Below are 24374 nucleotides of genomic sequence, written 5' to 3'. Positions count from 1 at the left end.
TTCAAGTATCGCAGCCAGTGAAGCTTTGTGATTGGTCAATGAGAGGGCCTTAGAACGCTTGTATGTTTCAAGTAACATTCCTCTCAGCTCATGTTAATTCAGTCTATTATCAACAAATATTTGAGTAGACTTGAACATATAAAATGGTAAAATAATTATTTGTATCCATACTTAAACATTTTGTTTGTGATTAACGGATTATACTTTGAATATCATAGTTATTGTTCCTCCCTATTCACTCCATGTGTCATCGGAGGGATACGCTATGTTCGCCTAGGGAAGTAGTCCCGGTCAGTTGGGGGTTTATATTTCGCCGGTGCTCAGCTGATGGGCGCATTGGTCCCTGCAACGTTCACCCAGTAGGTGAGTCACTGCATCCTGATCTGTAGAGGGTCAACTTTAGACTTACCATTGGATGGACAATTCTTGCAAGATAATATTCACACAACTGTCCCTATTTAATTACATTGTTATTTTATCAGTTTTGGTTATAAAAACATTATAATACACTTTTAAGCTATTGGAATGTTACTTCTTACCATAGAGTTTTGAATGAAATTATTATTGTTTATGTATTCATATACTTCAAATATAATATTTCAGTCTGAACATGGCTTCTTGTGCAGATTTGACAACTAATGACAAGTACCTACCTGGTGTTTCAAATTTTAGTTTACTGTGAAGTTGGGTTTGTTTCATGCCATTTCTTCTCAATTAAAGTAAAATTGAAGGCTACATGAGTTAAACGTAGCAATGTTTGGCAATATTTGTGTGATGAGATCGTATACACCAGATTACATTTAATATGGTTTGCCGATAGACCATACTGTCATATACAGTCAGAGTAGTCTACACCTGTTGAGTGACCACTTGCTGTACATAGTCTAGCCATCACTGTGTAGTCTGAGGAAGCAACTGGCATCAAAGCAATGTGACATCCTCATAGAATAGAACATCTTCTTGGATGTTTTTTTTCTCTCCAAACGTCTGAATGAGTTGACATCTCACTTAGTTTGTTTTAGTCAGTGACACTGTAGTTACTGTAGCTCAGTCCGGTAGTACAGGCTACGATCTGTACTGTAGCTCAGTCCGGTAGTACAGGCTACTATCTGTACTGTAGCTCAGTCCGGTAGTACAGGCTACTATCTGTACTGTAGCTCAGTCCGGTAGTACAGGCTACGTTCTGTACTGTAGCTCAGTCGTAGTACAGGCTACGATCTGTACTGTAGCTCAGTCCGGTAGTACAGGCTACGATCTGTACTGTAGCTCAGTCCGGTAGTACAGGCTACGATCTGTACTGTAGCTCAGTCCGGTAGTACAGGCTACGATCTGTACTGTAGCTCAGTCCGGTAGTACAGGCTACGATCTGTACTGTAGCTCAGTCCGGTAGTACAGGCTACGATCTGTACTGTAGCTCAGTCCGGTAGTACAGGCTACGATCTGTACTGTAGCTCAGTCCGGTAGTACAGGCTACGATCTGTACTGTAGCTCAGGCCGGTAGTACAGGCTACGTTCTGTACTGTAGCTCAGTCCGGTAGTACAGGCTACGTTCTGTACTGTAGCTCAGTCCGGTAGTACAGGCTCGTTCTGTACTGTAGCTCAGTCCGGTAGTACAGGCTACGATCTGTACTGTAGCTCAGTCCGGTAGTACAGGCTACGTTCTGTACTGTAGCTCAGTCCGGTAGTACAGGCTATGTTCTGTACTGTAGCTCAGTCCGGTAGTACAGGCTACGATCTGTACTGTAGCTCAGTCCGGTAGTACAGGCTACGATCTGTACTGTAGCTCAGTCCGGTAGTACAGGCTACGATCTGTACTGTAGCTCAGTCCGGTAGTACAGGCTACGATCTGTACTGTAGCTCAGTCCGGTAGTACAGGCTACGATCTGCTACTGTAGCTCAGTCCGGTAGTACAGGCTACGATCTGTACTGTAGCTCAGTCCGGTAGTACAGGCTACGATCTGTACTGTAGCTCAGTCCGGTAGTACAGGCTACGATCTGTACTGTAGCTCAGTCCGGTAGTACAGGCTACGTTCTGTACTGTAGCTCAGTCCGGTAGTACAGGCTACGATCTGTACTGTAGCTCAGTCCGGTAGTACAGGCTACGATCTGTACCTCCTGCTAAGGGTGTATGAGTGCTGAAAGGCAGAGACACACTTCTAAAAGTATCTTCCAGTAGAAACTGTAGCAGGGCTTTTTGGAAATGCCGATAGCAGGACATGGCACATGTCATGTTCTCTATGATAGCTGGACTGGTGTATGGTATCATGGTACATGTCATGTTCTCTATGATAGCTGGACTGGTGTATGGTGTCATGGTACATGTCAGGTTCTCTATGATAGCTGGACTGGTGCATGGTATCATGGTACATGTCATGTTCTCTATGATAGCTGGACTGGTGTATGGTGTCATGGTACATGTCATGTTCTCTATGATAGATGAACTGGTGTACTGTGTCATGGTACATGTCAGGTTCTCTATGATAGCTGTACTGGTGCATGATATCATGGTACATGTCATGTTCTCTATGATAGCTGGACTGGTGTATGGTGTCATGGTACATGTCATGTTCTCTATGATAGCTGGACTGGTGTATGGTGTCATGGTACATGGAAGGTTCTCTATGATAGCTGGACTGGTGTATGGTATCATGGTACATGTCAGGTTCTCTATGATAGCTGGACTGGTGTATGGTATCATGGTACATGTCATGTTCTCTATGATAGCTGGACTGGTGTATGGTATCATGGTACATGTCATGTTCTCTATGATAGCTGGACTGGTGTATGGTATCATGGTACATGTCATGTTCTCTATGATAGCTGGACTGGTGTATGGTATCATGGTACATGTCATGTTCTCTATGATAGCTGGACTGGTGTATGGTATCATGGTACATGTCATGTTCTCTATGATAGCTGGACTGGTGTATGGTGTCATGGTACATGTCAGGTTCTCTATGATAGCTGGACTGGTGTATGGTGTCATGGTACATGGAATGTTCTCTATGATAGCTGGACTGGTGTATGGTGTCATGGTACATGGAAGGTTCTCTATGACTATGTATGTACTGTTTACACCAGCTAAATCAAGTCCAGGCAGACATTAGTCATTTGTCAGACAGTTTACATGTCAACAGATACTCTTCTGGTACCTTTAACATATGTACACTGTGTATTACAGTGGTCTAACGGACTTTGAGATCCAAAGTCAGTTTAGCTAACTATCATTGCAATATAAGTAATATTCACAGAATATTTTGGGAATACTTAAGTTTCTTACCCAATGTGGAAACCAACTTCCACAAAAAGTGGCCTCTGGCCACTTACCAAGCTGCTACACTGGGGGCCTAGAGTTAGCAGGCCAAACTTACCAGCTGCTACACTGGGGGCCTAGAGTTAGCAGGCCAAACTTACCAGCTGCTACACTGGGGGCCTAGAGTTAGCAGGCCAAACTTACCAGCTGCTACACTGGGGGCCTAGAGTTAGCAGGCCAAACTTACCAGCTGCTACACTGGGGGCCTAGAGTTAGCAGGCCAAACTTACCAGCTGCTACACTGGGGGCCTAGAGTTAGCAGGCCAAACTTACCAGCTGCTACACTGGGGGCCTAGAGTTAGCAGGCCAAACTTACCAGCTGCTACACTGGGGGCCTAGAGTTAGCAGGCCAAACTTACCAGCTGCTACACTGGGGGCCTAGAGTTAGCAGGCCAAACTTACCAGCTGCTACACTGGGGGCCTAGAGTTAGCAGGCCAAACTTAGGAGTCCTGTGGGGTACCTGTAGACAGGTCTTTCTTGTCAAATATATATATTTTTATGTCAGTGAGGATAACCTGTTTAAATAAAGGTTAGATAAAGTGAAAATGTGTTTCAAAAAGCAATTGATCAATTGAGGGGAGTTGAGGGACATGTATGATGGTGGAATATCACCAGTCCCCCATCATGACTATACCAAATCAAATCAAATCCAATCAAATTTTATTGGCCACATGCGCCGTACAACAGGTGCAGACATTACAGTGAAATGCTTACTTACAGCCCTTAACCAACAGTGCATTTATTTTTTAATAAAAAAGTAGAATAAAACAACAACAAAAAGTGTTGAGAAAAAAAGAGCAGAAGTAAAATAAAATAACAGTAGGGAGGCTATATACACAGGGGGGTACTGGTGCAGAGTCAATGTGCGGGGGCACCGGCTAGTTGAGGTAGTTGAAGTAATATGTACCAGGTTCCCTCTCTCTGTTGCTAGGTAGAATCTATAGGTTCTGTTATGTCTGTTGGCATCTATAGGTTATGTTATCTGTTGGTAGTTAGCATCTACAGTATAGCAGGGGTAGGCAATTAGATTCAGCCGCGGGCCGATTTTTGTCGGAGTGGCTGGTCTGGAACATAATTATGATAAATTGTACACTGCAAATTGACCACAAGTTCAACTAAGCCAAAAAATATATTATATTTGTAAATAGCAATGATTTCATACCTTACATTGTGACACGATCACATATGTCTCTTTTTTTGTTTGTGGGAATACTTGGGAACAGATTTCCTAAATTAAACTAATTGTTCGCGGAATTCCTGGTGATTTTACAGTCTTTTTTTTAAAACAAAAACTAAAATTGAATGCCATGAACCAAGAGGTTGTGAGTTCAAATCCCAGGTGAGGACATGTTGAATAATAATTACTCTATAAATGAACATGCACAAAGTAATCATGTATGTCAACGTGTGTCAAATATGTAAGTTGAAAACATTGTATGTTAAAGCACTGTGTAACCAGGTCTTTTTTAGTTAAGATGCCAAATAATAATTTATATAATTTTTCCCAAAGTTTTCTCAAGTTGGAGCAAAGTTTTTAGGCCAACAATTTTTTGTTGTTGTTCATTTAACACTGGGAACAAAAGGTTGAGTAAACTATAAAAAGGCTGTGGAACCAGTTACTTAATAATAATGAGTTAAAACAACTACATTTGTGGATGTTTTGTTACAGTCTGGGTTATGTAATGTCTGTGGTTAAGTAGCATGTCAGTGTAATGATCTGGTCTCGAACCCTTGATTCAGTGGGATAGAGACTATGAGACTGAGAGAAGCTGTACGAGCCAAGTATCGTACACACACCCTGTCCAAATACTGGCCTGCCGTGAAAAGTGATATTGAGACAGGCAGGATATACAACCTCTCCCTGGATAATCCTTCAAGTTAGAGGTGAAGACGAAATGTCATATCGAACAGAATGTCAAAGTATCGTCTCATCACTTTATTCCCCCTATCTTTCTCCCCGTCCCTCCCTCCCTCCATCCCTCCCTCCCTCCCTCCCTCCCTCAATCCGTCCCTCCCTCCCTCCCTCAATCCGTCCCCGCTCTCCCTCCCTCCCTCCCTCCCTCCCTCCCTCCCTCAATCCGTCCCTCCCTCAATCCGTCCCCTCCCTCCCTCAATCCGTCCCCTCCCTCCCTCCCTCCCTCCCTCCCTCCATCCCTCCCTCCTTCCCCCCACTCCCTCCCTGTCTCTTTCCCTCTTTCCAGAACATCTCAGACAGCAATCCAATCATGTCTAAAGGAAAAGATGTGGGTTCTGCCTTCATCCAGACGCAGCAGCTGCACGCTGCCATGGCTGACACCTTCCTGGAGCACATGTGTCTTCTGGACATCGACTCCGCCCCAGCCAAGTCTCGCAACACCGGAATCATCTGCACCATCGGTCAGCGGAGAACACCCCCCCCCCCCCACCTCACCTTTCATACCCTCAGTACTCAACCCCTCAGTACTCAACCCTACCTCACCCCTCACCCTTCATACCCTCAGTACTCAAGCTCCTCACCTCCTTGTGTTTATCATACTGAAGTCAGTTTCAGTTCTATTGCTCTTCCATCAGTGTAATCGTTACAGAGCACTTCATAGAAGGCCCTAGGCCTATACTACAGCAATCCAGCGATGTGTTTTTACATTCTGTGTGAGCAGGTCTACTGAAGGCCTATATCCCTCTAAAACCCTTGCTTGTCATCTTGTCCGTCTGCAGGACCCGCCTCCAGAAAAGTGGATATGCTGAAGGAGATGATCAAATCTGGGATGAACATTGCAAGAATGAACTTCTCTCACGGAACTCATGAGGTCAGTGGTGTTGCCCAGGACAACATTCTCTCGTTAGATCACACTAAACTAGTGCTGAAGCCAAGGTAAAGGGCTCTAGTGGTGAACCTGATGCCCCCACAGCTGTTCACGGATTTAGACTAGTGCTGAGTTACAAACTGACCCCTAGCCCTTACTCCCTGGTACCTCAAGTTGATCTGAAAAGGGTAAGCAATATGGTGACATTTCCACTCAGCTGAGTATAAAGACTGCCGGTTTGTCTTGAGTGAGTCTGCAGCCTAGCCAGTCTCCTAATACAACCTTTAGGGAGTCTACCAGAGCCCAGCCAGCCTTATTGTGACATTATCACTGGACCATTTAAATGCCAGTGTCTGTAAGCTGATCTGAACCCTCGTATTTGCTCTTCAGTGCCCTCTCCTCCTCCTCCTCCTCCCCCAGTCATCCTCTCTTGTCTTTAGCTGATCAGTAGTACAGCTAGATGGATCATAGCCAGGTCCTGGCACTAGGCTTTACACCTCTCCCCTTTAAAAGTCATGGCTTTTTAACTTTGTCACCCTGCTTCACCCGGGTGGGCAGAGTGCACCTGGAAAGCTCACAGCCAGTTGCAGTATTCTATAAAGAGCGATACTTGTAAAAAAAATTAAACTTTTATTATATATTTGAATCAGACTTATATATTTGAATCAGACAAAAGCCAACGGTACTGTTATGACTCACCAATAGTGGGTACTCAGCACCTCTGAACAGAATGCCGTCTGTAATTTGTGAACCCGAGTGCAAATGATTTTACATGTAGAATTGCACGACAATGTCGGCAGTCAGACGTCGATAGCGCGCTGAACGATTGGTAGATGAACAGGAGATCCACATTCGGTGCGATGTGTGCGGCCCTTTAATGGCTTGTCCCAAGAACACGTTCTCTTCTCTGAAGTTGTACAGGACTGTTGATAGATGATATTCAACTTGCGTATCACACGTTATCAGTGTGTCCATTCCTCCATTACTCTTTAGGACTGTTCATTCTGGTCCAACCACACAAATACTGTCATTAATGTTCATTAATGTTCAGCCTCAGTTCGTCGGGGCAATGACTCTACAAGGTGTAGAAAGCGTTCCACAGGGATGCTGGCCCATGTTGACTCCAATGCTTCACACAGTTGTGTCAAGTTGGCTGGATGGTGGACCATTCTTGATACACACAGGAAACTGTTGAGCGTGAAAAACCCAGCAGCAGTTCTTGACAAACTCAAAACGGTGCGCCTGGCACCTACTACCATACCCTGTTCAAAGGCACTTAAATATTTTGTCTTGCCCATTCACCCTCTGAATGGCACACATACACAATCCATGTCTCAATTGTCTCAAGGCTTGAAAATCCTTATTTAACCTGTCTCCTCCCCTTCATCTACACTGATTGAAGGGGATTTAACAGGTAACATCAATAAGGGATCGTAGCTTTCCCCTGGATTCACCTGGTAAATCTATGTCATGGAAAGAGCAGCTGTTCCTGTCAATTCAGTGTAGATTGGGTGTTAGCTAAACTGCATCACAGGAGGTGTGGAGTCACGTTCACCATTTAAGTTCTAGTTTCTAAATTAGAAATGGAGGTGTGGCTTGAAGACGAGATCGACAGAGAGTAGGGTTGCAAAATTACCTTTCCCCAAATTTCCAGAAATTCCGGTTTAAGGATTCCCAGATTTCCTCCTTATTCCCCCCATGATTCAGAGAATCTTACAACTGGGATTTCTGGAAAAACAACCTCAACAGAGAAGATCCCCCAGAGACAGGAGCAGGGTATCTGAACTTAGCTTTAAACATATATAATGCAGAATATTATAATAATGTGACATGTCTCTCATGTCTTGAGGTCAGAGCTAAGAGACATTATCAGAAGGGCAAAGGAAACTTGACCTCTGCCCCTGGTCAGGTGGTCAGAATAGCTATAAATAGCTGTGAGTCTCCTAGTCTCAGGTTCTCAGCAAAAACTGTTTAGGGGCAGCAAGAGAGGCAGAGCTATGCTACGTGGCTATTCTATTTCATGTATGCCATTTAGCAGTTGCTTTTATCCAAAAGTGATTTACAGTTATTTTTGACATGTATATTTTAGTAATTTAGCAGACGCTCTTATCCAGAGCGACTTACAGTTAGTGAGTGGATACATTTTCTAACTTTTTTTTTCTTCTGTACTGGTCCCCCGTGGGAATCGAACCCACAACCCTGGCGTTGCAAGCGCCATGCTCTACCAACTGAAGCATACATTTATTTTGTATGGATAGGCCCAGTGGGAATACAGCGTACCTTACCTCTACCAAATGAGCCAAACAGGACCTATTCATTTTAATATAACCAAGGCCAAAACATAACAAATTATTAAATCGTCCTTTGTCTGTCACCCATTAATCATTGTTGCTTTCAACACTGAGGTATAGCACGAGGCAGTAAGCATTTTTAAGCAGTAGCCTAGTTATAACTTGATACCAGATGGATAGGTGGGCCTTTGCCTTGGCGAACGTGCAGTTCATATCTAGGTCAGACTTTAAAGGTCAAATAGGGGCTGCCTATATTAGTCCTGTTTCACTGTATGTACAAGTGGGTAACCTGTACGAGTGTGAGGTGTATATCCCAACTTTGAGACACCCTTGGAGAGTGGGGTCACGGACAGGGATCAGCCATTATTGTTAGCAACCCTGGAGAAATTAGGGTTAAGTGCCTTGCTCAAGGGCACATCAACAGATTTTTCACCTAGTCGGCTCGGGGATTCAAACAAGCGACCTTTTCGGTTTTTGTCCCAATGTTCTTAACCGCTAGGCCACCATACATTTATCACCTCATATGGTTTTCTGCTGGAACCAAATGTGTTGCAGGCGCCAAAATCCTAACAGTTTTATTACATCAAGTTATGAAAGCTTCTACTATATGTGTACAGTATAATATTACAGTCTACTGAATATGACCACGCCGGTCACCTTGGTCACGTCTGCTCTTAATATAGACATAACACTTTGACATAGTTGCTACTAAATCTAATGTAATTAACGTCAATATTTTACAGAGTAAAAAAAAGATATATATATATATTATTTATTTATGTCATTTACAGTGTGGAAATCCTCCTGTCTCTACATGATAGGACTCCCCCTACACAGTATATCAAATCAAATCAAATTAAACATTATATAAAGTGTATTCAAAATTGCAATACACTATACCTATCTGGGCGATATCAATTTGTCCAGCTCGGTACCTAAACCATCTGAGCATTCCAAAGTTGAATTTGGGATTTCTCAAGATTCTGTGCTTGGACCCCTATCATTTTTGTATTCTACAGTACTGTTCTGAAACCACCTATGATGTCTCTAAATGATCTGACACCCCCTACAGTACCATGCTGAGACCATCAAGAACGTCCGTGAGGCCACCGAGAGCTTCGGACATGGAACCGTCGAGTACAGACCAGTGGCCATCGCTCTTGACACCAAGGGACCTGAGATCAGGACAGGACTGATCAAGGGCGTGAGTATTAATTTATTGTGAACCTTCATGAAAAGCCAAACGGATGAACAGAGGCATGTACTAGTTCAAGTTTTCAAGTTGGAAATCTTACTTAACACACCAAGTCTCTCACAATAAAAACAGCATGAAAAAATGGCAAGAAAAATAAACATATACAGTGGGGAGAACAAGTATTTGATACACTGCCGATTTTGCAGGTTGTCCTACTTACAAAGCATGTAGAGGTCTGTAATTTTTATCATAGGTACACTTCAACTGTGAGAGACGGAATCTAAAACAAAAATCCAGAAAATCACGTTGTATGATTTTTAAGTAATTAATTTGCATTTTATTGCATGACATAAGTATTTGATACATCAGAAAAGCAGAACTTAATATTTGGTACAGAAACCTTTGTTTGCAATTACAGAGATCATACCTGTAGGTCTTGACCAGGTTTGCACACACTGCAGCAGGGATTTTGGCCCACTCCTCCATACAGACCTTCTCCATATCCTTCAGGTTTCGGGGCTGTCGCTGGGCAATACGGACTTTCAGCTCCCTCCAAAGATTTTCTATTGGGTTCAGATCTGGAGACTGGCTAGGCCACTCCAGGACCTTGAGATGCTTCTTACGGAGCCACTCCTTAGTTGCCCTGGCTGTGTGTTTCGGGTCGTTGTCATGCTGGAAGACCCAGCCACGACCCATCTTCAATGCTCTTACTGAGATAAGGAGGTTGTTGGCCAAGATCTCGTGATACATGGCCCCATCCATCCTCCCCTCAATACGGTGCAGTCGTCCTGTCCCCTTTGCAGAAAAGCATCCCCAAAGAATGATGTTTCCACCTCCATGCTTCACGGTTGTGATGGTGTTCTTGGGGTTGTACTCATCCTTCTTCTTCCTCCAAACACGGCGAGTGGAGTTTAGACCAAAAAGCTCTATTTTTGTCTCATCAGACCACATGACCTTCTCCCATTCCTCCTCTGGATCATCCAGATGGTCATTGGCAAACTTCAGACGAGCCTGGACATGCGCTGGCTTGAGCAGGGGGACCTTGCGTGCGCTGCAGGATTTTAATCCATGACGGCGTAGTGTGTTACTAATGGTTTTCTTTGAGATTGTGGTCCCAGCTCTCTTCAGGTCATTGACCAGGTCCTGCCGTGTAGTTCTGGGCTGATCCCTCACCTTCCTCATGATCATTGATGCCCCACGAGGTGAGATCTTGCATGGAGCCCCAGACCGAGGGTGATTGACTGTCATCTTGAACTTCTTCCATTTTCTAATAATTGCGCCAACAGTTGTTGCCTTCTCACCAAGCTGCTTGCCTATTGTCCTGTAGCCCATCCCAGCCTTGTGCAGGTCTACAATTTTATCCCTGATGTCCTTACACAGCTCTCTGGTCTTGGCCATTGTGGAGAGATTGGAGTCTGTTTGATTGAGTGTGTGGGCAGGTGTCTTTTATACAGGTAACGAGTTCAAACAGGTGCAGTTAATACAGGTAATGAGTGGAGAACAGGAGGGCTTCTTAAAGAAAAACTAACAGGTCTGTGAGAGACGGAATTCTTACTGGTTGGTAGGTGATCAAATACTTATGTCATGCAATAAAATGCAAATTAATTACTTTAAAATCATACAACGTGATTTTCTGGATTTTTGTTTTAGATTCCGTCTCTCACAGTGAAGTGTACCTATGATAAAAATTACAGACCTCTACATGCTTTGTAAGTAGGAAAACCTGCAAAATCAGCAGTGTATCAAATACTTGTTCTCCCCACTGTACAGCAATGAAATCTCAAAGCAGTACAGTACAACACTGCTAGATTCAGGGCAGCAACAAAGGCTCTCCATTTCTGTTTGTCTTTGGTCATCTTTTCTACAGCCGGATATACATTTACATTTACATTTTAGTCATTTAGCAGACGCTCTTATCCTGAGCGACTTACAGTTAGTGAGTGCATACATAATTTTTTATACTTGCCCCCCGTGGGAATCGAACCCACAACCCTGGCGTTGCAAACGCCATGCTCTACCAACTGAGCTACATCCCTGCCGGCCATTCCCTCCCCTACCCTGGACGACGCTGGGCCAATTGTGCGCCACCCCATTGGTCTCCCGTTCGCGGCCGGCTACGACAGAGCCTGGATATACATAAAGTACTGTCGCACAGTAGAACGCTACTAGCATCCGAATGTGTGAATTGATCATGAGCCCTGTCGTTCCCCGTGGAGATATACAGTACAGAATACTAATAATAATAGTTATATAGTGTAATTATATGATTCTTCTCCTGTACAGAGCGGCGAAGCTGAGGTTGAGCTGAAGAAGGGAGGACACATCAAGCTGACCCTGGACGACAAGTACAAGGATAACTGCGATGAGAATCACCTGTGGCTGGACTACAAGAACATCACCAAGATCCTGAAGGTCGGAGCTCACGTCTACATTGACGATGGCCTCATGTCCCTGAAGGTGAAGGAAGTCGGTGAGTATCCTAGCAACATCCTACTGTAGCAACACCATAACACTTTCACAACATGGAATTTTAGAGGAAGTAGCTACACACCAAAGTAACCAAGGTGCCTGTTGAAACAAAATGGTTCCCCAGGCTCTGACTTCCTGGACTGTGAGATTGAGAACGGTGGTACTCTGGGCTCCAAGAAGGGTGTGAACCTGCCCGGTGCTGCTGTGGACCTGCCCGCTGTCTCTGAGAAGGACATCCAGGATCTGCAGTTCGGTGTGGAGCAGGGAGTGGACATGGTCTTCGCCTCCTTCATCCGTAAGGCAGCCGACGTGCACGCTGTCAGGAAGGTGCTGGGAGAGAAGGGCAAGGACATCAAGATCATCTCCAAGCTGGAGAACCACGAGGGCGTGCGCAGGTGTGCATCTAAAATATATAGGCCTCACTCTGGAAATGAGAACGTGTTACCTGGTAAAATAAGTCTTATGTAAATACACAATGCAATGCATGGTAACATTACAGTGTCTCATTTTGGAAATGTTCAAAAGAAAAACAGTAAGAAATCTCTGCTTGAAAGATCCTACTCTTGAGCATTAGTTTAGTCGCTTGGAAAAACAGATGCCCAATGCAATTCCTTGATATTGACTCAAACTATGTTATCATTTGTCTATGCATAGATTCGATGAGATCCTGGAGGCTAGCGATGGCATCATGGTTGCCCGTGGTGACCTGGGTATTGAGATCCCCACAGAGAAGGTGTTCATTGCCCAGAAGATGATGACCGGACGCTGCAACAGGATGGGCAAGCCCATCACCTGCGCCACACAGGTCAGACACGTCATCAGCGGACTAACCAAATCAACCTTTACCCCCTACACACGTGTGTAGATCTGAGAGGATTGGATAGGTGTAAGCAATATGATGGTAGCTCGATCTTGCTGAAAGGACATGTGGAATTGTTGCCATACTGCAAATGCTTATCCAGTCTCAGATCTCCAACTATCCAACCTCTAGTGGCTAGGGGTAAGGCCTAGGGGTTGATTAGAAGTTCAGGATGTGACGCCCCCCCTCCTCCTTGCAGATGCTGGAGAGTATGATTAAGAAGCCCCGCCCCACCCGTGCTGAGGGTTCCGATGTCGCCAACGCCGTTCTGGACGGTAACGATTGCATCATGCTGAGTGGTGAGACCGCCAAGGGAGACTACCCACTGGAGGCTGTCCGCACACAGCACAAGGTGAGAGGATAGATAAGAGCGCCCTCTATAGGCATGGTCTCTATAGGCCCCTCCCTCCTCTTCCTTTTTTTTTTTTCATACTGGCCCACCGTGGGAAACGAACCCACAATTTTGGCGTTGTAAACAACATGCTCTACCAACTGAGCTACATCCCTGCCGGCCATTCCCTCCCCTACCCTGGACGACACTGGGCCAATTGTGCGCCGCCCCATGGGTCACGACAGAGCCTCTCTCCCCCTCCTCCTCCTCCCCTCTTCCCACTCCTCCCTCCTCCTCCCCCCTCCCCCTATTGGTCTTCACTGCATCTGTTTCGGGCATTTTGTGACTGTGCCGTCAGATTGCTCCATCAGCACGTCTGAGGATCTGCACCACAACTCAGTGTTCTTTCGGGTATACAGCCCACAATGATTATAATAACTAGTGGATACTACACTTCTTAACTTGCACCTTCAGAAGCCTAATTTTATACCTGGTGCTAACATGCTTCCATTGTCCCGATCTTGTCCACACTCTGATTGTACCCACATTGTACTGTAGCTGTTGCATCTACACTGGTAGTAAAATGTGTCTCTTGTCCGTCCACTGTGTCCGCATTGTGAGCGGATATCCTGGTTCCTCCCTGTATGCAAATTATTCGACATACCTGTATGTTCTTTCAAAGTAATATTTTTTTAACACACATATTGATGCCATTAGGTTAATGGCGTCACCTGTCAATGATTTGAGAGGGCGGGATAATTATGATTAAATGGTTTCACTGTCCAGATCAATCTACACTTGAAAAGATATCCAGTCACAATGCCATTTATGACTACCTCCGAAGGTTGTCAGGCAGATCTGATCACAATCAGATCACAATGCGTCTTTGTGTGTCCGGATTCCATTTTCCGCGCTATATTCAAATGCCAGAATGCATTCTACAAACGGTGGAATAGACAAAGTATGATAATAACAGCAACAGCTGATGGTAGTAGCTAACCTCTGTAGCTAGCCAGCTAACCTCTGTAGCTAGCCAGCAAGCTAGCAAGCAACGCCAAAGGGATTGCAAACGGGTTAGCATAACTATAGCCAAACAAAACAAAAAAAATTCTAAATATTAGCTAGCTGGCTAGCATTTATGGAGGCCAGCTAACACGTTCCTCACACACTAGTAACGTATTTCCTCCAACGTTATAATGAAAAGGTGCCTCTAGGTCCCAAAACACACGTTTTCTGGAGACTTGTGGGAGGAGTGCTGATGACCGTCGTCCACTGTATGCGCTTTCGGTAGCCTGATTGCGTCCAGACTGAGGAGAAATTTCGCACACAATGCATCCCTGACCACCTCCTGAAGTGGTCAGCCAGATCTGAACAAAATCAGACCACAAAGCGACTTTTGTGCGTCTAGACCCGTCTTTTCAATGCGATCTTCGTATTCTGATAGCAGAGGTAGCATGTAAGTGTCACGTGTAGACACAACCTTTTAATCATCTACAAAATGTGGGCACAATCTGAACGTGGACAAGATCTGGACAAATGACGCATGTTAGCACCAGGTATAAACAGGGCTAGATATAGTAGTATGCACAAATGGGTGCCTCTATTATCATTTGACTGTGGCTGTATGAAGCCGTCACTGTTGTAGCTGTTCATGTTTAGGAGTCAGGACTTTATTTTAGGGGTGTATGAAACTCATTTAGCCCCCTAGTTTAGGTAGAGTGTCATTGTGGTCTAAATCTGTGCCGACCTTGCTCCATGTTATCTGTACAATACTGTATGACAGGAATCTGACACCTGTCATCTCTCTCTCCCCTCCTCCCTCCCCCCAACTCTCTCTCTCTCTCTCTCTCCCTCCCCCCTCTCTCTCTCCCTCCCTCCCTCCCTAACTCCCTCCCCCTCCCCCTCTCCCTCCCTCTCTCTGCCTCTCTCTCACTCCCTCCCTCCCTCTCTCTCTCTCTCTCTCTCTCTCCCTAACTCCATCCCTCCCTCCCTAACTCCATCCCTCCCTCCCTAACTCCCTCCCTAACTCCCTCCCTCTCTCTGCCTTTCTCTCTTCCTCTCCCCTCCAGATTGCTCGTGAGGCCGAGGCCGCCATGTTCCACAGGCAGATGTTCGAGGAGCTCTGTCGTACCTCCCACCTGACCCGTGACCCATCTGAGTCCGTTGCCATCGGCGCCGTTGAGGCGTCCTTCAAGTGCTGCGCCAGCGCCATCATTGTGCTCACCAAGTCTGGCAGGTACGAACCAATCAGAGAGCAGAACACACACGATACTCTCTCCACCTCTATTCTGCCTCTAAAGGAAAGGACAAACATGAACGACATGGCACTGATGACAACCTCAGGAATAGAATGTGCTTTACTCCATCCTCTTGGATCCATGACAGGGTCATAGGGTCACAGGGTGACAGGGTCACATGGTCACAGGGTCACAGGGTCACAGGGTCACAGGATCACAGGGTGACAGGGTGCTAGAAGCCAACACTCACTCAGAAAAGGTTAACACTCACTTGATTCAGTTGCACTTGAATTTTGTGCAGTACAGTTGTTAATTTGTCTCCAGTCCTCTCCCATCCACCTCTCCCTCTTACCCCAGCCCTGTAGCAGAGACTCAGCCCTGTAGCAGAGACTCAGCCATGTAGCAGAGACTCAGCCCTTTAGCAGAGACTCAGCCCTTTAGCAGAGACTCAGCCCTGTAGCAGAGACTCAGCCCTTTAGCAGAGACTCAGCCCTTTAGCAGAGACTCAGCCCTGTAGCAGAGACTCAGCCCTGTAGCAGAGACTCAGCCCTGTAGCAGAGACTCAGCCATGTAGCAGAGACTCAGCCCTGTAGCAGAGACTCAGCCCTGTAGCAGAGACTCAGCCATGTAGCAGAGACTCAGCCCTGTTGCAGAGACCCATGACTTGTATTCAGTGAGCCAAGCCCCTGCAGCACACGATCTGGGATCCTCTAGTTCCCAACCTTTAGAGTCCTGAACCCTGACATTTAGGAAGTTCATTATAACTCTCCTCTCCACTCCTTTCCTCCACTCCACTCCTCTCCACTGCTCTACTCTCCACTCCACTCCTCTCCACTGCTCTACTCTCCACTGCTCTACTCTCCACTCCACTCCTCTCCACTGCTCTACTCTCCACTGCTCTACTCTCCACTCCACTTCTCTCTACTCCTCTCCTCTCCTCTTCTCTCCACTCCACTCTACGCTCCACTCCTCTACTCTCCACTCCTCCACTCCCCTCCTCTCCTCTCCTCTCCACTCCTTTCCTCCACTCCCCTCCTCTCCACTCAAAGTTCAGAAAAACCCCGCGCCACTGCACTGTCAGCTCTGTGCTGAAATGTGATGATATTTTGACATTTTGATTGAGAATTATTACTGTTAACCTTCCACTGCTGTGTCCAGAGTTTGTATGAAGTGTGTGTTTATTCTGGACTCTAATCTGCTGTTCCTTCCTGTGTCTGGTTCTAGATCCGCCCACCTGCTGTCCAGGTACAGGCCCCGTGCCCCCATCATCGCTGTGACCCGCTGCGGCCAGACTGCCCGCCAGGCTCATCTGTACCGTGGTATCTACCCCGTGCTGTACACCAAGCCTGCCAACGATGTCTGGGCCGAGGATGTCGACCTCCGCATAAACTTCGCCTTGGAGATGGGTGAGTAATAACACTGTTCTTATCTCTGACTCTGAAGGTTTTATGTGCAATGATCGTGATCCTTGTTTTACCTAGTTTAGTTGAATGCACTGGAGAAGAGTGTCTTCTAAGTGACTAAAATGTAATGTGAAATCTCTGCGGGGAAAAGTGTATTGCAATGTGATTCGCAAATATTCAATCATCAAATAAGTTAAACGCAAAACTTAGTAAGGCTAGCTCTGTCTCTTTCTCCTGTTCTGGTACCATTAACACCTCTCTGTCTCTTTCTCCTGTTCTGGTACCATTAACACCTCTCTGTCTCTTTCCCCTCCAACAGGAAAGCATCGTCAGTTCTTCAAGTCTGGAGATGTGGTCATTGTTGTGACCGGCTGGCGTCCAGGCTCTGGTTACACCAACACCATGCGCATTGTGCTTGTCCCTTGAACTACCTCAAATGACATTACCACTCCCCCTTACCCCTCTCTTGTTCCTATAACTCCTCCCCCTTACCCCTCTCTTGTTCCTATAGCTCCTCCCCCTCACCCCTCTCCTGTTCCTATAGCTCCTCCCCCTCACCCCTCTCCTGTTCCTATAACCCCTCCCCCTTACCCCTCTCCTGTTCATATAACTCCTCCCCCTTACCTCTCTCCTGTCCCTATAACTCCTCCCCCTTACCCCTCTCCTGTTCCTATAACTCCTCCCCCTTACCTCTCTCCTGTCCCTATAACCCCTCCCCCTTACCCCTCCCTGTAGTAAAAGCCATCTATCTTTCCTGTATGATTATCTAGACTCCACCTTTTAAAGAAGACAACAAGTTAAAGCCAAAATGAACCCAACACCAACACCAGGTTACTTCTCCAAAGGACTTTTGGGCGGTGCCATTCACACACAGACAGTCACTTTCCAACACTCCTTAATTCCTTGTTATTGGTACATAGGTGTGTCATCTACGGTATCTACTGTGTCCAAGTCATCCTTCCAGAGGTTACACACCCCACTGAAAGCACACACACACACCTGCCTGACTGGGTTTGCATGCTGAACAATATGAAGTATATGTTCTATTAAACTGTAATCACACGTCTCCATGTCAGAGCCACTCGATGTCAGTTGCTTCATGGTACAGTACGTTGATGTAGATTATGAATATAATGGGGCTCCTGCTCTATGTGGGTCTTCTCCTCACCTGGTAGACAGGTAAGACTCCACTGACATGTTCAAGTTAAAGGTACGGTAAAGTCATGCTGTTGCTGAGTGCTAAGGGATCTGGCATGACTGGGTTTCCATCCATCCATCCATTAAAAAGATGAACACCTGACTTTGTTGTGTTTGGTTTACCTTCCTGTAAGTCACAAGTTTCAATATGTCTTTGTAACAGATTATTATTATGCTTCCACTTGCCATAGACATCCAGTGTTATATTGGGTCCATCACTGCTGGGGGACGATCTCCGAATGCTATTCCTTTTAGACACTTAAAATCCACACAAAAAAATAAGAATTATGAGGAATTATAAAACGGCCAACTTTGGAACCATCTGTTTCCGGTGGTAAGTGGTTTTTAAGGTTTGATTTCAGCAACTATGATAAAATCCTTATATAAAAAGATTATACACTTATCCTATACAGTTACAAGTGTTCCCTAATTCTCAATGGAACCAATGTTTGCCGGATCTTTCTCTTAGGACACACCTTAGGTTAGAGGGTGGATGAGGTTAGGGGGTGGATGAGGTTAGGGGGTGGATGAGGTTAGGGGGTGGATGAGGTTAGAGGGTGGATGAGGTTAGGGGGTGGATGAGGTTAGGGGGTGGATGAGGTTAGAGGGTGGATGAGGTTAGGGGGTGGATGAGGTTAGGGGGTGGATGAGGTTAGGGGTGGATGAGGTTAGCGGGTGGATGAGGTTAGGGGTGGATGAGGTTAGGGGTGGATGAGGTTAGGGGGTGGATGAGGTTAGGGGGTGGATGAGGTTAGGGGTGGATGAGGTTAGGGGTGGATGAGGTTAGGGGGTGGATGAGGTTGGGGGTGGATGAGGTTAGCGGGTGGATGAGGTTAGGGGGTGGATGAGGTTAGGGGGTGGATGAGGTTAGGGGGTGGATGAGGTTAGGGGGTGGATGAGGTTAGGGGGTGGATGAGGTTAGGGGGTGGATGAGGTTAGGGGGTGGATGAGGTTAGGGGGTGGATGAGGTTAGGGGTGGATGAGGTTAGGGGTGGATGAGGTTAGGGGGTGGATGAGGTTAGGGGGTGGATGAGGTTAGGGGTGGATGAGGTTAGAGGGTGGATGAGGTTAGGGGGTGGATGAGGTTAGGGGGTGGATGAGGTTAGAGGGTGGATGAGGTTAGGGGGTGGATGAGGTTAGGGGTGGATGAGGTTAGGGGGTGGATGAGGTTAGCGGGTGGATGAGGTTAGGGGGTGGATGAGGTTAGGGGGTGGATGAGGTTAGGGGGTGGATGAGGTTAGGGGTGGATGAGGTTAGGGGGTGGATGAGGTTAGGGGGTGGATGAGGTTAGGGGGTGGATGAGGTTAGGGGTGGATGAGGTTAGGGGGTGGATGAGGTTAGGGGGTGGATGAGGTTAGGGGGTGGATGAGGTTAGGGGGTGGATGAGGTTAGGGGGTGGATGAGGTTAGGGGGTGGATGAGGTTAGGGGGTGGATGAGGTTAGGGGGTGGATGAGGTTAGGGGGTGGATGAGGTTAGGGGTGGATGAGGTTAGGGGTGGATGAGGTTAGGGGGTGGATGAGGTTAGGGGGTGGATGAGGTTAGGGGGTGGATGAGGTTAGGGGGTGGATGAGGTTAGGGGGTGGATGAGGTTAGGGGGTGGATGAGGTTAGGGGGTGGATGAGGTTAGGGGGTGGATGAGGTTAGGGGGTGGATGAGGTTAGGGGTGGATGAGGTTAGGGGTATGAGGTTAGGGGGTGGATGAGGTTAGGGGGTGGATGAGGTTAGGGGTGGATGAGGTTAGGGGGTGGATGAGGTTAGGGGTGGATGAGGTTAGGGGTGGATGAGGTTAGGGGGTGGATGAGGTTAGGGGGTGGATGAGGTTAGGGGTGGATGAGGTTAGGGGGATTGGATGAGGTTAGGGGTGGATGAGGTTAGGGGGTGGATGAGGTTAGGGGGTGGATGAGGTTAGGGGTGGATGAGGTTAGGGGGTGGATGAGGTTAGGGGTGGATGAGGTTAGGGGGTGGATGAGGTTAGGGGGTGGATGAGGTTAGGGGGTGGATGAGGTTAGGGTGGATGAGGTTAGGGGTGGATGAGGTTAGGGGTGGATGAGGTTAGGGGGTGGATGAGGTTAGGGGGTGGATGAGGTTAGGGGGTGGATGAGGTTAGGGGTGGATGAGGTTAGGGGGTGGATGAGGTTAGGGGGTGGATGAGGTTAGGGGGTGGATGAGGTTAGGGGGTGGATGAGGTTAGGGGGTGGATGAGGTTAGGGGTGGATGAGGTTAGGGGGTGGATGAGGTTAGGGGTGGATGAGGTTAGGGGGTGGATGAGGTTAGGGGGTGGATGAGGTTAGGGGTGGATGAGGTTAGGGGTGGATGAGGTTAGGGGGTGGATGAGGTTAGGGGGTGGATGAGGTTAGGGGTGGATGAGGTTAGGGGTGGATGAGGTTAGGGGTGGATGAGGTTAGGGGGTGGATGAGGTTAGGAGGTGGATGAGGTTAGGGGGTGGATGAGGTTAGGGGTGGATGAGGTTAGGGGGTGGATGAGGTTAGGGGTGGATGAGGTTAGGGGTGGATGAGGTTAGGGGTGGATGAGGTTAGGGGGTGGATGAGGTTAGGGGGTGGATGAGGTTAGAGGGTGGATGAGGTTAGGGGGTGGATGAGGTTAGGGGGTGGATGAGGTTAGAGGGTGGATGAGGTTAGGGGGTGGATGAGGTTAGGGGTGGATGAGGTTAGGGGGTGGATGAGGTTAGGAGTGGATGAGGTTAGGGGGTGGATGAGGTTAGGGGGTGGATGAGGTTAGGGGTGGATGAGGTTAGGGGTGGATGAGGTTAGGGGTGGATGAGGTTAGGGGGTGGATGAGGTTAGGGGTGGATGAGGTTAGGGGGTGGATGAGGTTAGGGGTGGATGAGGTTAGGGGTGGATGAGGTTAGGGGTGGATGAGGTTAGGGGTGGATGAGGTTAGGGGGTGGATGAGGTTAGGGGTGGATGAGGTTAGGGGGTGGATGTAGGGCCTACAGTGTCTCCTCAATGGTCTTTAAGCCGTTAACACACACCATGTTGCTACTTGTTAGTTCACAAAATAATAACAAGAGCTTAATAAAAAAATATACAACTTTTCACTACTAATTGCTATTATAACTAAAGATTAAGAGCCTATACTAATTATACATTCATTATAAAGTATATATTAATGTAAAGTGTTACCAATATTATAGACCACTCCTACTTTCTCTCCAGCACTAAGACTTGCAGAGACAGTAGCTAGGTTTCCATCCAATTGGGGACAGATTTTCATTCGAATATTCTAAAATCCGCATAAAATCAAATTTTCCCACCAGAGTTGTGTTTCTATCAAATTGATTTGTTGTACATAAAAGGCTGTGCGTGATGACTTAGTGCACATAAAAATACCTTTGGCGGTTAAATTCCCATGTACAGTATTAAAAATACAAGTTAAATGGATTTCCATCGCATTTTCAACTCCACTGATGGTTTTCTCACAAAAACATTTGCGTTATATAGCGAGTGTGCCCACTCTGGTGTTGGCACGTGCGCTCTAGCCAACAGCTCGCAGATACAGTGCAGGTAGGATAGCCAACATGATGAGATTTTATGGATAAAATAGCAATATTATTTGTATTTGTCAAACGGCAGCCAAGCATTGACGATCATGTCACCAGAATAAGACCCTCGATATTTATTGGAAAGGAGCATCAAGCTCATCACCGTGCACTTTCACCACCCTGTGAAGTTCATCATAACTTATTTCATCCGTAGACTAATAAACTGCATGGTTTCCCGAGTTGTAGTGGGAGGACCACATCACATATCATCGTGTGACTCCCAAGTTTACTTCAATATGATGGTTATTATATCAATATTTGCGCATAAAAGCGTTTCCACCGACATTTTTCGCATAATTAATTTCAACAACACAAAAATATACCAACTTGACTAGCGTATTTTGTTTTGTCGACATTTGGAAAGTTTACCGACAGCTCTTCTGTTTCCATCAGGCCTGTCATTACATTTTATATCCGACGTACTTTACGCCCATAAAAAGGTTGGATGGAAAGCTGGTTAGTGTCTCTCTCTAGCGGAGGATGTGTATACCCGTCATCAGGGCCAAACCATTTTGTTGTCGCGGACACAGCTGTGTCTTATGTAGGCTACTGCAAGTCTCTATAAGTGAATATTGTGTAATCTGCATTGTAATGTGTCCCAGTATGTTCCACCAGTCTCCCACAACAGGTTGTCCTATGTCCATACATGTCCTTGTATCGTTTGAGCCTCCGAGCTTCGTATCATTCAAAACCAAACCATATGTTGTTCATTAATCATGTTGTAAAAAAAAAAGGCCAGATTCACTCCAAGTCACTTTAAAATGGCAGTTATGTTGATATACGTTACTGATGGACACATACGACTACTGTGTGCTGTGCTGTGTTCTCCAGTGTACTCTGCAGCAGAGAGCTCTGTTACGGTCTAAGCAGTTGTCTAAAACAGTTGGCATCAGAAACATTCAACGTGCCCTAAAAGGGTAATACGCTGGGATGGTCTAGTGGTCTAAGTGGCTGCCCCCAACATACCAGTGTGAGTGTGGGTTCAAATCCAAGCCTCTGGCATACCCTCTCCTCCTACGTTTCTTGTAAGTCTTTCACTTTCCTATCTAATAAAAAAGAAATAAACAAAAAATCACTTTGCCCCACCCCTTAAAATAATGCACTAATACCCACAGCAACAGCACAAGATACATATTCTGTTCTGTTCTGTTCTATTCTATTCTATTCTATTTTATTATATTCTGTTCTATTCTGTTCTGTTCTGTTCTGTTCTGTTCTGTTCTATTCTGTTCTGTTCTGTTGTATTATATTATATTTTATTATATTCTGTTCTATTCTATTGTATTATATTCTGTTCTATTCTATTCTGTTCTGTTCTGTTCTATTTTGTTCTATTCTATTTGATTCAATTCAATTCAATTATATTATATTCTATTATATTATATTCTGTTCTGTTCTGTTCTGTTCTATTCTATTCTATTTTATTCTATTCTATTTTATTATATTATATTATATTTTATTATATTTTATTCTATTTTATTCTATTCTGTTCTATTTTATTATATTTTATTATATTATATTCTGTTCTATTCTATTCTATTCTGTTCTATTCTACCCCCACCCCCCCCACCCCCTAACCTGGCTGGTTAAAATAGAATAAAATAGAATAAAATAGAATAAAATAGAATAAAATAGAATAACATAGAATAACATAGAATATAATAGAACATAATATAATATAATATAATATAATATAATATAATATAATATAATAAAATAGAATAGAACAGAACAGAACAGAACAGAACAGAACAGAACAGAATATACAGAACAGAACAGAATAGAATAGAATAGAACAGAACAGACAATGCCATTTTTTAAAACTTTGGCAAAGGGTAAAGTCTACAAAGCGCAGTCCACTCGGTTTGTTACAGATTCTAGTGTTGGAAACAGGAAACTGTATGGAGATCAAATGTTTAAACGATGAGAAAATTAGCAGAACGTCGGCCAAAATCAATCTTGCTCCATATTCTCCCACTGCCGGCCACTGGGCTTCCTCTCATCACCATATTTGGTAGTGAGTGGAAAAGCCAACCGGATGCTTCACCTTTATACATCCGGTGAAATATTGTTCTATCTGTGACTGCACTGTACATATCTGATGTTAGAGAAGCTTCCACTGAAGAACACTCTGGGTTATTTTGGATAAATACATCTCCAACCATGTGATGGCAGGTGATGTAAAGCAATAACAAGTAACAATAACAATTTATGATCAAATAACATCAAAGGCTGCTCTAAAATCTAACAATACCACTCCAACTCTCATCTTATTATCCGTTTCTTTTAGCCAACCTGAGTCAGTCATCTGAGTCAGTGCAGTACAAGTTGAGTGCCCTTCTCTATTTGCATGCTGAAAGTAAGTAGTTAACTTGTTCTCTGAAATATAGCGTTGTATTTGGTCAAACACAATCCTCTCCATCAGTTTACTAAGAACAGGCAGCAAACTGATTGGGTGGCTGTTAGAGCCAGCAAAATGGTGCTTCACTATTAGGCAGTGGAATTACTTTAGCTTCCCTGCACGCCATGTAATTTCTGTATGTTATTTTGAGTTGACTGTGTGATGTCTCCTGTAACAGTGGCCAGCCCTTTGAGATTAGCATGATACAGTACTAATCAGCTCTAGAGACTAAGACTGGAGGCTGCATCTGTCTCTGTCCTGTCACGCCCCTCCCCACCACACTGTAGCTGCCCTAGCCTGCTCCTAGATCTGTTTGTGCTGTCTTAGCAAC

General features: G+C 45.5%; 1 protein-coding gene across 1 annotated transcript; it reads left to right on the top strand.

Moving 5' to 3' along the window:
- Nucleotides 1-259: 259 nt before the first annotated feature.
- On the top strand, nucleotides 260-18182 carry LOC121540787 (pyruvate kinase PKM). Its single transcript, XM_041849881.2, has 11 exons — nucleotides 260-363; nucleotides 5516-5690; nucleotides 6009-6100; nucleotides 9461-9592; nucleotides 11867-12053; nucleotides 12177-12447; nucleotides 12707-12857; nucleotides 13111-13263; nucleotides 15312-15478; nucleotides 16704-16885; nucleotides 17202-18182. Exons 2-11 carry the CDS (start codon nucleotides 5540-5542, stop codon nucleotides 17306-17308), a joined length of 1593 nt encoding a protein of 530 aa, XP_041705815.2. The 5' UTR covers nucleotides 260-363; nucleotides 5516-5539; the 3' UTR covers nucleotides 17309-18182.
- The last annotated feature ends 6192 nt before the right edge of the window (nucleotides 18183-24374 follow it).

This window comes from Coregonus clupeaformis, chromosome 26 (genome assembly GCF_020615455.1).
Source record: "Coregonus clupeaformis isolate EN_2021a chromosome 26, ASM2061545v1, whole genome shotgun sequence".
Taxonomy (NCBI): domain Eukaryota; kingdom Metazoa; phylum Chordata; class Actinopteri; order Salmoniformes; family Salmonidae; genus Coregonus; species Coregonus clupeaformis.
Note: the sequence above shows the minus strand (reverse complement) of the source record. Positions and strands in the feature narration are given on the sequence as shown.